The 15,002-nt window shown below is 34.4% G+C and overlaps 1 protein-coding gene across 1 annotated transcript in view; it reads right to left on the reverse strand.

The window, feature by feature from the left end:
• Positions 1 to 7,133: 7,133 nt before the first annotated feature.
• Positions 7,134 to 15,002, reverse strand: part of LOC129521110 (bifunctional heparan sulfate N-deacetylase/N-sulfotransferase 3) — a 160,427-nt gene continuing 152,558 nt past the window's right edge. The window contains exons 13-14 of the mRNA XM_055342329.1: positions 14,199 to 14,301; positions 7,134 to 9,888 (exon numbers count right to left, since the gene is read on the reverse strand). Of these exons, the coding sequence (XP_055198304.1) occupies positions 9,769 to 9,888; positions 14,199 to 14,301 (223 nt within the window). The 3' untranslated portion in view covers positions 7,134 to 9,768. The remainder of the gene's footprint in view (positions 9,889 to 14,198; positions 14,302 to 15,002) is intronic.

Raw genomic sequence — 15,002 nt, forward strand, 5'->3', positions numbered from 1 at the left:
AGAAATTTATATTCTTCATTGGATAGCAAGGACTATATTAATGAACTTCTATTTGATTCTCAAACAAATGGCAAGACTTGTTCAATACTCTGACTTACTGTACAATACTATTTTGGCTCAAGCTAAAATTTTTATATTCCTTTTTAAAAAATCCTAAAACTGTAAAACATTGTTGTAAGAAATTGAGGATGACACAAAAAGGAAAGATATTCCATGCTTGTGGATTGGGAGAACCAATATTATGACAATATCCAATGAATACCTATCATGTGTCAGAGACTTGATACATAAATGTGGGGATACATTGATGTAAGAAAACAAATACACCTGCCTTCAGGAAACTTCAGTAGAAGACAACAGATGTAAGTAAAATTGGTAAATTATAGAGTTATAAGATCACAAATATAATGGTAAAAAAAATAAAATTAGGATAATGGGAATCAGGAGTGCAGCGAAGAGGTAAAAGGACAAAATTTTTATATGTAAGGTTGCCGATGTTGGCCCTTTGAAAAAAATGACATTTGCACAAAGACCCAAATAAATTGCAGGAGTTAGCCATGTGGACGTTTGAGGAAATGTCAGTACAAAGGCTTTAAAATAGTCAGCAAAGAAGTCAGTGCAACTGTTGCATAATGAGAGACAGGGAAGAAAAACTGAGCTCATAAAGGGGGATGTCAGATCATGTAAGTCGCAGTCTGACTGGAAAGGAGGGCTATTACAGGATTTTTAATAGAAGATTCCTCTGACTTAATTTGTAAGAAGGTTACTTTTGGATCTTGAGTGACAGTAGTTTATCAGGCACAGGGATGGAAGCAGGGAAGATATCCAAGATAAAGATGGTATTATCTCAGAACAGGGTGGCAGCAGTGGTGACAAGTGGTAGGTTTTGGATTGACTTGAAGAGTGAGCCAATGGGATTCCTTGGTGGAGTGAATGTGGGATGTGCTAATCAAGAGAGTGAGTATTCTGTTGACAGATTCCACCAACTCTAAAGGCAATATTATACAAGAGCATGACTCATAAGCTGTGTCAACCACAGGATGGAACAGATTCCTTGGGAGGAAGATAAACATCTGCAGATGCGCTCCAGCTGCGGATTCAGGCTTACTACATCACTATGCCTATTCCCAGCTCTTCTTAACTGAGGCTGCATCTATCAGTCTATCAATAGTCTCTCAACCCTGCTGTTGGCTGTTTTTCTATGAGTCTCCATTGTTGCTAATTGAACCTGAGGTGTGATGCTGATATAGTGGGTATGAATTCCATGATCCTCAACCTGTGCAGAATGTAGTTTTCAATAACTGTTCCCATTCTAATATATTTCATTACTAGAAACTTTTAAGTCTATTTTAGGAAAGCCCAGTCAAATTTCAGGTTCTTCTTTCCCTTTCTTCCCAAGGTGGTCATGACAATGGACATGAAGTGAGAGGGTAACATCTGGGCCTCATCTGTCACCTGTCCTGTGCTGGCATTGGGTGAACTTTATCAAGTTCCATCTTTGGTAAGTGGCTTCTAGCTTCCATGATCTGGGTTCCTTACAACACCTAGAGTCATCAGTCTGGGCAGGTTATTAGGTGTCCTCCTGGTTTTAGCTGCCAAGTCTCTTTGGGTCTAAAGACCTGTTAGTGATTTTTGCAGCTTCCATAAAGAATGGGAACTTTCATGTTCCTGTGCCACTGTGGAGCCTGTGCCATCCTAGGTCATATATACTTAGAACTATTTTAACTATTTTGCTCCCATACCATTAGTGGGCAGAGCACATAGAAGGGGTTTGCTGCTTTACAGAGTTTTAGATGGAAAGTAGGACACAGTTTTCTCTACTCTTGGATTCTCAGATCTCTCATTCTTTCATTTCAAAACTCACTTTGGTGGCAAGGAGAAAGGGCAGGGGAAGAAGAAACTCATTCTCATGTATACCTCTCTCTTTTCCCTTTCCAAAATTTTAAAAGTTCCAGCCAGACACTTCCAGTCTGGGCGTAGAATGGGTAGGTGATAGGAGGTATAGTCTGGCTTTCCATCTATTTGCCTTCCAGTCTGTTGTTTATGATATAAATCTTGGCCTTTGGTACTTAAATTACTTCCAACTACTATGCCAGCAGCTCTCACACTTTTTGGTCTGAGGATCTCTCTACATTATAAAAAATTATTGAGGACTCCAAAGGATTTTTGTTTATAAGGGTTATATCTATTAATATTTACTATATTAGAAATTTATTAATTTTTTTAATTTTTTAAAAAAGATTTTATTTATTTATTTATGATAGTCACACAGAGAGAGAGAGAGAGAGAGAGAGGCAGAGACATAGGCAGAGGAAGAAGCAGGCTCCATGCACTGGGAGCCCGATGTGGGACTCGATCCCGGGTCTCCAGGATCGCGCCCTGGGCCAAAGGCAGGCGCTAAACCGCGGTGCCACCCAGGGATCCCAATAAGTGACATTTTCTTAAATGATATTTGTAATGTGGAATTTGAAACAACTCAGTAAACTTTCCACATTTCGTTACATTTAAAACTATTTGTTTTGCCCAAGAGTTGAACTTTTGCTATTATAATGATGTACCATGTATAATGATTCTGTAACCTCATGCATAGGTTATTTGGAAAATATTGGTTCACAGAGTTATGCAGATCTTTCAAATGTTAATACATTTCATTATATAACATTAGAAAATATTTGTTAATATCACCATCAGTCTCATTAAAAAAGTATTTAAATATTAGTCTGCTGTTGACTTCTTAGCAGATACAAGTTCTACATAATTTTAATTTTCACTTGAAAGCTCACTTTTTATCATTGGCAATAAATACAGTCAGTTGTTTTTCTTGAAGTGACAGGCTCACTTTGTTCATTTTCAAAAAAATCTCTTCCAATTACTGAAGTCTGCATAACCATAGTTCTCTGTCAGTCATTTTTTCAAGTAAAGATGGTGCTTCACAAATAACGTAGCCAGTTTTCTTTTAGCTTAAATATATTGAATAAAAATAAGAAAAAAAATTCAATTTGCAACTCAATTGCTCAAGTGCTTTTCCTTGAGACAACTATCTACTTCAGTATGTGGCAGAAGTGCCTTAGGCGTACTTCACATTTTGTCACAGAGAGATTAAAAAGACAGGTACTCAAGGTTGAAATTTAATAATATTAATAATTCTTACTGCTTCACCAAGGGCATTCTGAAGTGGAGCTTTTTTTTTTTTTTTTTTAACGAGTGTGTGTGTGTGATGGTGAAGAATACAGTGACTACTAATACAGACTGATGTCACTATCTTGATTTATGTTAAAGCAGCAGCAGTTTTACCCAATATTGCTATTGCAAAATTAGGGGAAGAAATCAATAAAATGACAAAGGAATATAATAAATTAGTATTATTATGAAAATATTTTGATCTGCAGACCCTCTGAAGGGTACCCCTTTTGCCAGAGGTCCGCAGACAATACCTTTACAACTACTGCACTAATGTACTAAATAAGGCTATGTAGCTGACAGAGGTCTTAGCTATTAGTTAATCTCATGGATAATATCCAATATCTGATGCTGGGGTCAGCTGCTCCTTAGATCTCTTCCTCTGTAATCTCTCACCAAATTGGCTGCTGTTGATCCTGAATATTTAGACTTATTTTTTTAAATGATAGATTATTGCTGTTGTGATAAAAATAGTACATGTACCTGGAAATAAAAATTCAAATATTTTTCCCTCATCCCACAGTCTAGTCCCATTTAGTAAAGGTAGCTCCCTTTTAGCTTTTCTTTTCAAGTTGTGCTGATTATCTCCATAATTCTGGTTAGTTTTTACCTTAATTTCTTGTTTTGTCAACTTTGGGCAATATCTGCTGGCTTCCCAACAGATAGGATCCTTCCCAACTGAAGGATCAGACATTTAGCTCACTTATATCATTCTTCTCATTTATACTCTTGTTCATTCTCCTACTTTTGAGCATATAGTCATATTTTTATTTTTGTTTATGACCTCTTTTTGTTTTGTTTGTGGCTTTAAATAATATACTTAAGCATAGATTTCTGCTGAACTTACCATAGGCTGAAAGCAAATCAGAGTGTTCTCCAAAGAGAAGTGATTGGTTGAGCAACTTAGGCCCAGTTTCTGCTTGTAGCTTTACCATCTAGATGATTCTCGGCTCCTGCTGGGTGGCAAAATTTGTAAGAGACAGGAAGAATCAAATGTTACAATAACTGATGATAAGTAAAACAAGGAGAAAATGGGTTCAGTGATCACATTTGACTTCTTCCATTAACAGATGGAGAAATTGAGGCCCAAAGTGGAAAAAGTGACCTATCCAATATTATCTACTTAAGAATAGAAGCTGGGCTACAGTCTGATCTATCCTCTTTGCTAGTCTAGTTGTACTGAGGACATCCCTATAATTAATTGGGGATAGAAACAATATGGTTTTGTCAAACTGATCATAGATGGGAGTGAGAATTTCTCAATATTATATTGCATAGCCTTTTGTTATTTTTGAAATCATAATCTTTTTTTTAAAAAATTTTTATTTATTTATGATAGTCACACACACACACACACACACACACACACACACAGAGAGAGAGAGAGGCAGAGACATAGGCAGAGGGAGAAGCAGGCTCCATGCACCGGGAGCCCGATGTGGGATTTGATCCTGGGTCTCCAGGATCGCGCCCTGGGCCAAAGGCAGGCGCCAAACCGCTGCGCCACCCAGGGATCCCTGAAATAATAATCTTTAACTTCTTTAAAGTTTGTGAGCATACTCATTTGTGTGTGAAGTAGACTTTATTTTCCAATAGTAGGTTTTGTAGGCCTTTAAAGGTTGTTTGTTTTCATAATTATTAAACTTGTTATGGTGATCTGTGATCAATGATTATGACTTGCTCAAAGCTCAGATTATGATTAGCATTTTTTAAATCAATAAGGTACATTTTAATTAAGTAAAAATAAAATAAAATAAAAAATAAAAGTTGTGTTTGTTTTGAAGGATACAAATCAAGTTCTGAAAAGATACACTAGAACCCTAGGAGTATATAACATTTTGAGCTCACATTTCTATTTAAAGTGGTTGAAACAAACAAACAAACAAACAAACAAACAAAATAAATAAATAAATAAATAAATAATTCAGATTAAAAATATCATTTACCAAATAGAAAAAAGAAGACCGATCTTTTCTGGTCCAACTGTATAAATTATGCACAATACTTAGGAGCAAGATCTGGTTTCCATTTTAGTTATTGATTTGAAATAGTGCATTTTGGCATCCAATATATAGACAGCAGGCATTTCCTGTACTTAATTTATTCCCTCATAACCAAGAAGCAGCTTGATATAGACAGTTTTATGTAAGGTTTGTCACAGATCCTGTGTGCTTTGGAAATGTTTCACATTTCATTAAATTTAATTCAGTTTTCTCTATGATAAAATGTGGGTAAATACATTCCTTCTAACAATATCTTGGAGACTTTATGCTGTGGGTAATGAATTTGTGAAATTTGCTTTTACTCCTTGAAAGGGATTGCTTGGCAAATAAAATATTTGCCTAAATCTGGCAAGTGAATGTCTTTCTTAAGTACTTATTGATAATCGTCATGATTCCTTTCTCTAAGAGATGCTCCAAAGGAGATGGTGAAAATATAGGGGGCTCCAATTTTAATGATTTACTAGTCTTTGTATTTATAACTTTTGGGAATAGGCTGAGAAATTATAGAAACTCAAAGATATAGAATTAATGGAAGAAGGTACAAGGGGAGGTTAAAAATAAATTTCATATAATAATAATTGAATAAATTCCTTGTGACATTTGTTAAGAGCAATGAATGTATAGAGAGAAGTCTTATAGACAATTTATTGAGGACGAAAAATGGCAAGAATTAGTAGTAGCAATGAGTGGTGGGGAAGTGGCCTCCATATTCTGTTAGGTACCCTTGGCCACAGGTGAGTGGCGTACTCAAAGTAGAGTCTAGCTTTTCTTGGGAATGGAATAAATGTCACACTGTCTTGGTTTGACCAAGACATGGCTTGACCTTATAAATTTAGTCTGCTTTTAAGTAAAGTAGGTGAAGAGAAGGTAAACTTTCTAGCCAACACAAATTATTTCTTGAGGATTATCCACCACAAGTATTCATTGCTCTTTCCATGACTGCCTACTATTTGGGGATGGGGGTATGTGTGCTTGGGATGGGGTGGGCAGGATGAAGGCAGCAGCTATGTTGTAGGTGATAACAAAGTAGGGTCAGCTTTGGCAGAATAGAATTCAGCTATAGAGAGTAATTTGAATTAGAGAAATTCCTTCATATGAAACATATGAGCAATTCATTGCCTCTCCATTGGTTAGAACTTTGGGTTAAAACCTATCTCTTGGAAATTGCAGTACTGATATCTCTGGAAAGTATAGTATTACAAATCATCATAAGCCACTAATATTGATAAGGTTGGTTTATTAGCCAGTCACCAGTTGGTCCTGTAGTAGATGGAACATAGGATGATATATTTAGATAGGAATTGAGGAGTCAGATGTACTGGAGAACTGAGTGTGTGAGACAAACCTATGGGGAAGTCAAATGGCACATGTGTGGACAGGGTGGCAGAGGGGCATTGCAACATGAGAAAATCTGATTTCTATAAAAGGTGCTGGAATAGAGAAAAAAAGTTTATTGAAGATGTGGATAAATGGCTAACTCCCTCCACTTTTTTTTTTTTTGCAGAGATTATTTGTTTTGATAGATTTTTTTTTTTTTAAGTAAAAGAGAGATTAGCTAACACCCTTTAAAGCTCTAAAGAGAGGAACCCATTTGTGGGAAGCAGAGCAGAGTGTTAGGAGTAAGAAATGCTGTGATCATTCAGGTTCTGAAGTTTAAGTAACAGCTGTGTGTTTCTCTTATTACTCTCTTATGTTAGGATCCCGAGGTAACCCTTGGAATTGCTTTACATCTATTAGAATTAAAAAACTGCTAATATTGATTAGAAGGATCTGTGAAGGGTTATAGTAAAAATAAACTTACTTATTTCTTAATTGGAGGTTTTCTATGCATCTCTCCATTTTGAGTTGTATTAGTGGTATCTGTGTTTTATAACCACCTCCCACTCCGTCCCAGACAAACACAAACAATCAAATACCTACTTATTACCTAAAATCACCAGGCCCAAACTCTTCATTTTCTTATCACAGTTTATTGTTGTACATATGAGGTACCATGCTACTATCAGAATTATATCCAGGTTTTTTATTTTAAAAAACTCAGAGAAAAAATGTTTCCAGTAATTTTCATTCAATGTGAATGACAAGAATATCATAGCTATAAACATTGAAATAACCATTTCATTTCTTCCTGAGGAAGTTCCAATTTTAAGCAATGAAAAAAGGAATTCTATACAAAGCTAGTTTTAAATCACATTAGTTCTCATTCTTTTCTCACATGTATTTATGTTCCTTTTAGAATACCATAATAACCAGCTGGAGTACATAATGTAAAAAGTATGTATGTCCTCTAGAATTTGATGTTGCCTCCAAGATACATTGAATGCTCAAAAATCCTTTAAAAGGTTTGCTACTATAGATAGCATAATACCTGTAATGTGAATGAGTAAATTTTGGTATGATCTGTTCCTTTTTATTTCATTATACAAGCATCCTGTATGTTTTTAAACATTTATCTTAAAGGGTGGACTGTTCGGTAGAGTTAGTTTACCTAGACAAAATTATGCCATTAGCACTTTGTTTAGAAATTTAAATATATATCTCATCATTAAAACACAAATGTACCATTTTTCTTTTTTTATCAGTAGAAATGTCAAAATAAAAAAATTACATTGTATATAACTGCTGGGGCCTATTCTCACTGTGTGTGCCTCTCCTCAGCCAGTTTTCTTAAATTAGTGGAGATGAAAGACTGTTCATTTGTCTTCCATGCTGGGCAAGTACTGCTTAAAAAAGGCAGCAGTAAGCACAAAGATTGAGTTTGCCATATTTGTCCAAATGACTCTGATTTTGCTTCCTTAATTGGGGTCTTAAAAACTTGCTCCTTCTCTAATTCTTTTGACTATTAGATTGTTTGTTTAAAAATTAGTGTATCATTTGAGTATGTAAAACTTTAATAAAAAATATGTAATAATCATAATGTAATTTTAAAAATTTATAGTAAGTGAAAGGATCTCAAACTTTATTTTCTAAGTAGTGAATAACTGATAGAGTTCAGTTTCACACATTATAATGAAAAAGTATTTGGGCTGTAGGTTTTCCTTGCATATCTTTTTTTTTTCCTGATCATACTTTTGGTAACATTTTATAACAGCTTATGTAATCATAGTAGGTATTTACCACTTAATTTTTTTATGTGTACAGTGAATTTAAAAATTAAGTAGATATAAGCATAGGACAATAAGTATGATTCTTTTTTGAATACTTTATTAATCTTATTTAAAATTTAAGTGTAAATATAGTTCAGGAAATCATATCTAGCTTATCTTTTTACTTCCTCATTTAATTTGGTAGATAATCTGTATATTTAACTGTGTTTTATTATCTTCCACAAGAGAATATACAAAATAATCTCAAAAAAAAGTGGGACTTGGCCCTGGCTTATTTTTTTCTGCACTATATTAAAAGTATCATGGGAAATATCAGATTAAAAATCATATATCAATTTGTCTTTTTGTTATAATCTCTACATTACATGATTTCATTTTTAGGTATCTGGAAAAATGTAGTTTTTCTAATTTTAATGTGAATAACATAACATATTGTTTAGAGACACTGTGCTTACTTTTCATTTAATAGGTTTTGTTCTGGAGAAAAATTTTAAAAAGTTATTCACTTTTAAAAGTCAGTATGTTTCTGGAGATGACACATACCTCACATTTTATGCAAGTACTTCTGTAGAACCAGTGAGGACTACTGGAGTAGACTTGTAGCTCACAAAAAGAGGATAAAACTTGTCAATGATATATATTCAGACCCCTATAATTTCTCCCTTTTAGAAGATTTAGTGAGTACACTTTACATTACTATTTACCATTTTAGTATTCTCAGTGTGTTTCCATATACCTTTTGATGGCTTTACAACATATCTCAGAATAGCAATTACATTATGACAGAGGAGTTAGTAATTTTTACATAAATACACTAGAGTATGTATATGAAAAATAATTTTTTTTGCTATAGCACTTAACCTTTTTATTTTGATGCAGATAAACCTCATATATAACTTTTTCACTCTCTGGTCTAGCACAAATTGTAATTTATAATTCTTTCTAAATATTCATAGATTTATATCTTGGCAAGCATTTTTCATGGGTATTATGCCTTTGGCATTTTATGCTACATAGTGATGTTTATTTTTCTTCTCATTTTTTAGGACACTTTATAGGATCAAATAAGAAAACATTGTACAGGCAAACAGTGGTCTAAAAATCTACAGAGACACAATCTTAGTTGATATATAAAAGTGTAAATATTACTATGAAATGGAACAATTCTGCATTTGTGTTTGATACCTATATTGATTGCAGTTGACTTCCACATGAATGCACAGTAGTCTACAATAATCCCACAGGCTCAGATATGGATTAAGAAAAAGGCCATAGGCCTCAAGGCTTGTAACAGGTATGTTTTCTTTTTTGTTGTTGTTGTTGTTTTCTAATCATCCACATGCCAGCACATGGAAGGAACTTTGTTCTTTTTTCTCATTTGAAGAGGTATATTTTTAAACAGCCTTTTGGTAGCTTCTGGAAGCTTTGGGAAAGGTGAGCATTATATGGCAGATGGATTCTCCAGAAGTTTTTCAGTGCTATCTCACTTTCTGCAGCTCCTGCCTCAGCCAGGATGGCAAGGGCTGCCCCAGTTTGTGCAGCAGCTTTGAGAGTTCCACGTTGTGACCTCTGTAGTAGCTTGACAGAAATGCTCTGCTCTGCGGTGGGACATAAAAGTACATTTCATTTTTTTGATTAAAGTATACTTCATATACTTTGATGATGTTTAAATTTGCATCAAGCGTACCATACCTGGGTTGAGATTTATCTTAAGCATGTGGGATATTTATTTATTTAGCAAAACATAAACACAATGACTCTCTTCTTCAAAAAAGACACTCTATATACATACACTGTTTTTACTAGGGAAAGAGCTTTTGTATTAAACTTGTGATTTATTTGTGCAAAATTAAGTGTTAAATAATTTGATTGACTTGTCATAAAAATAGTTGTGACAACTGGTTGGATCTAATATTATGCTCTTATTAAAATCATCCTTGCTTTGAGAATGTTAGATGCTTGATGTTTTGATACATCTATAATATAAAATACTCCTTTGCCATCATTAATTTACATTAGATTTAGAAGGTACGTAATTCTTTCTTAAGAGATGTTTTAAGGCATACAAAAGCATAATGCTAAAAACAATATTGTGGTAGACTTAAAAATGCAGTAGGTAAACCAGGGTAACCTCTAACCTACTATATTTGTATAATTTGGCCTAAAGAAGCAAAAGAATGCCTGTAATCTAGCTTGACTTGGAGGTAGATTTCTCTTCAAAAAAAAAAAAGATTTTAATAATTGGAACTGTCAAACTCGGAAGGGCTGTGCTATGAACTGGCATTTAGTGGAATTCATATTTAGGTTGGATGATCATTGCTAGGATTGTTGTGAAGGAGGGATTTCTGCATGTGTATCTGTACCTCCACACCTTGTACTATTCTGAGATTTTCCATGGAGTCGAACTTTAAAAAGTTTTTATTTAATTCCATGTGCTGTTCTTTTAAAATGTAATATCTGGTATTCCATTTTACATGCCATAGAAGCAAGTCTCATTTTGTATTGATAATTTCAATGTAACATAGCGGTTTTTGTAGGAATCATGATCACTGGAATTAAATGGAGTATTTGTGCTATATTCTTTTTCTTTTTTTTAAAGATTTTATTTTATTTATTCAGAGAGGCACAGAGAGACACAGGCAGAGGGAGAAGCAGGCTCCATGCAGGGAGCCCAACGTGGGACTCCATCCTGGGTCTCCAGGATCACGCCTGGGCTCCAGGCGGCGCTAAACCGCTGCGCCACCAGGGCTGCCCCTAGGATGAGCCTTTGATCTTTGAGTACAGTCTGAGTTTCTGAATTTCCCCATTTTGTTCTCTCTTATTGGCTTACTTTGTACTATTTCTCATTATGACAGAAGTCCTGTTTGGAACAGCAGCTTGGGGTTACCCGGTTCCTGCCAGCTTGCTCCCTAGTATTTCCATATGATAAGTGATTATCCTACATCTTAACTAAGTCTAGAATTTAACCTCCTAGGATTCATTTCTACTATTTATCCCTTTGGAGTTTGAATTGAACCTCCTGGTACTGAGGATTATTTCAATCTTACCTCAGCCTATTGGCCTTTTGGGCATCATTTTCAAACCTGGCTGCTGTGTTTGTCCATAGACAAACCCCTATCCTGTGCCCTATTATGTGTGTATATGTGTGCCCATGATCATGTCCCCTTCATCAAGTACCCTTTCCTCTTGATGCTCTGCTTCCTCATTATAGCAAAATAAATGTAATGAGATTTGTAATACACAATATGTTCTATTTTAGAGTCTAATATGTTCAGGCAAAAGGGTACTAGAACAGAACTTTGTGGTATGCAGGACTTACTGAACACACATTGTTATCTGGCAGTCATTTAGAAGGGGGAATATTTTATTTATTTATTTATATTTTTTATAATATTTATTGACTGTGTTTTTTTTTAAGATTTTATTTATTTATTCATGAGAGACATAGAGAAAGAGAGAGAGGCAGAGACACAGGCAGAGGGAGAAGCAGGCTCCATACAGGGAGCCTGATATGGGACTCGATCCCTGGACTCCAGGATCACGCCCTGGGCCAAAGGCGGTGCTAAACCACTGAGCCACCCAAGGATTCCCCAGAGGGGGAATATTTTAGCTGGTAAGATCACAGATAGGATATATGCTAACGTATGTCAATGTAATCTGACTACTTCATGCAAACTCATGTAAAATAATATAATAGGAAGAGATAGTAATATCTTTTATAACATAAAATATAATAAAAGATGGACTCATATAATATATTCAATATCAGGTTGTTTATTGATGTATTATTAAACTAAAGAGTATTCTATGCTTTTGATTTTGAGAGATAATAGATTTAGTGGTATTAATTTAGAATGTCAGTTTTTATTCCTATTCTACACTATATTTTCATAAACAAGTAAAAGTAGAAGTAGGCCAACAACTTTCTTAATTTACCTAGATTAGATGCATTCTATGATGTTTTGGTGACAGTTGGGTACTGCCATTTTTCTGTAATAGGAGAAGCAAGCAATGTTGTGACACTATTGCCTTTCCTTTACCCTTGCCTTCTCTCTGGTCACTATTTGCATAAAGTCAACCATTCCATTCCCTAAAATAAATGCAGTATATACATGATATTTTGATATAATAAGGAACATATATATTTGGTTTTCATCTCTGGTTCCTGGCACAGAGCTCCTAAAACCCTTGCAATTTCCTAAGTGATAGGGTGAGAGGAGTGTCTTTTGTTATTCATAATAAGCCCTTTTAAGCCAAATCTGAGTTTATGCTAATGAAGTGACTCTTGCTGGGGCCATAGGTAGCTTCAGATAGGGACTAGTTGCTAGAGGAAGGAACATAAGATTAGAGGTTGGGAACTCTCAACCCCAGCCTCTGACCTCTAAAGAAGGAAAAAAGGACTGAGGATTAAGGAAGTTACTAATGGCCAGTGATTCAATCAATCATGCCTCCATAAATGGAACCTCCATAAAAGCCCTTAATGAAGACTGGAGAATGTCAGGGTTGGTGCTGGGAAGGTGGTACACTGCAAACTCCACAGAGACAGAAGCTACTGTGCTTAGCACACTTCTGGACCTTGTTCTATGTACCTCTTAATATGGCTATTCATTTGTATCCTTTGTAATAATAGAAAGTAAAGTGTTTCCCTGAGTTCTGTTAACTATTATAGTAAATTATAAAAGCTGAGGAAGGGGTCATGAGAACCCTTGATTTGTAGCCACTTTGTACAGAAGTGAGTAACCTGGGAACCCAGTACCTGTTTTTAGGGTCTGAAGAGAGGGTAGTCTTGTGGTAGTAAGATCTTTACCTGTGGAGTTACACTACCTTGTGGGTATTTAGTGTTATAATTGATTAAATTGTAGGGTACCTAGTTGGTATCTGCAGAAACTTGCACAATTGCTTGGTATAAACCTGCACACATTTAGTGTCAGAAGTATGAGTTAAAAACCCTTAGAATATATTACACAGTAACCTTGTTGGAGTATCAATTTAGAAGTATTGATACTCTAAAAAGTTTTGTTTTTCTTATTTTTCTGTATCACAAAATCTAATATTATGCCTCTGTATGTTTGTTTGATAGGAGTAAAATACGTGCTATGAAAGATGTTCTACAGGGTCTTTTAAACATTTTCTTTTATTTTTTAAAAGATTTTATTTATTCATGAGAGACAGAGAGAGAGAGAGGCAGAGACAGGCAGAGGGAGAAGCAGGTTCCCCGCTGGGAGTCCTATGTGGGACCCCAGGACCCCCCTGGGATCCCAGGACCCCGGGATCATGTCCTGAGCCAAAGGCAGATGCTTAACCACTGAGCCACCCAGGCTTCCCATAAACAGTTTAATAAATACCATAGAGAAATAGCTTCGATATATGAAAATTATATATTTTATATTAGTTATTTAAAATACTATGGAAATTGTCCTTGAATTTCTATTAATGTATAAGGATTATTTTCATAGTGCTCTGAAGGTAAATTTTAATAATCAACCAAAGAAAACTACCAAATAAATATTATTATATAGGCTACACTTACTACTCTATAGTGACTTAGTGGAGAAAAAAAATAGAAAATTTTTTATCCTGTTTTCAGTTTTCAGTTGATGTATTTCCTGTTTTGGTTTCAGTTAATACTTTTAGTGCTAAAATTTCTGTGACTGTATTAATCTTTTTATAATGAGATGTTGCCTTTTTTGTTCTGCTTCAAAATAAAAATTCTATTGTTTTCCTTTATTCTTGCCTAATAGGTAATGTATCATTGGACAAATCAAAACAAGCAATCTGGATACGTTGAAATCCAAATGTCACTTGTAATTTTTAGAAGGGCTAAGTTTTTATTTTTTACTTTTATAAGAAAATAAGAAAATATTTATTAGCTTGGTTATTTAGTTTGTAATAAAAGCTTTATACTTACATCAGGATCCATTGGAGGGTATTTTCTTCCTTTGCTCTTTCCAAGGCATTTTGTTTTACCTTCTTCCAATAACTGACACCAGAAACCTTTATGAGAATCAAACCTAAAAAAAAATTAAAAACATAAAGCACAAAAATTTATTTTCAAGCAATTTATAAGGTATAATGACCAAAAACATGAATATGAATATATTTTTGGATTTTAATCTATAACCAGAGAGACTGGCATATTTTTTGACTAAATCACTTTGCATAAAGTCTTTTGGCATACTTCTGAATTCTTAGTCCATCTGTCATATTTGTGAGTTTGCCAGATTCCTAATAGAAAAATTGTCAGCAGAAGGTCTCCTATTAATAGAAATTAATAAGCCTACCTCTTTCATCTGGAAGGAAAAAGTTTTATAAATTTCAAGTCTGTTCTTTTCCTTTGTAGAGTTTAAAAATGACAAGTCAGGTTTCATCCATATCTATGGACTTATATAGTACTTATACCATATAATTATAGAGTAATAGAAGCAAAAGGGTTTTGCTGTGCTATGAAGTGATTAATTTTAGGATTCTCTAGCTATCATATACTTAACTTTTTCTCAGAGCCACTTTCTTATTTTGGAATGAACTCTGTATTAAAGTCACAGTATCTATAAATATGGATTTTCATGGCGTGACTATAATAAAAATAATAGCACATTAAACTTATATTTCATTTATTTTTATCTTTCATGTGATTTTATTTATTATATTATTCTTTTAAATTTTTATTTTAATTCCAGTTAGTTAACATACTAAGCTTACACTTCAGTTTGCC

Source organism: Nyctereutes procyonoides, unplaced genomic scaffold (genome assembly GCF_905146905.1).
Source record: "Nyctereutes procyonoides isolate TBG_1078 unplaced genomic scaffold, NYPRO_anot_genome, whole genome shotgun sequence".
NCBI lineage: Eukaryota > Metazoa > Chordata > Mammalia > Carnivora > Canidae > Nyctereutes > Nyctereutes procyonoides.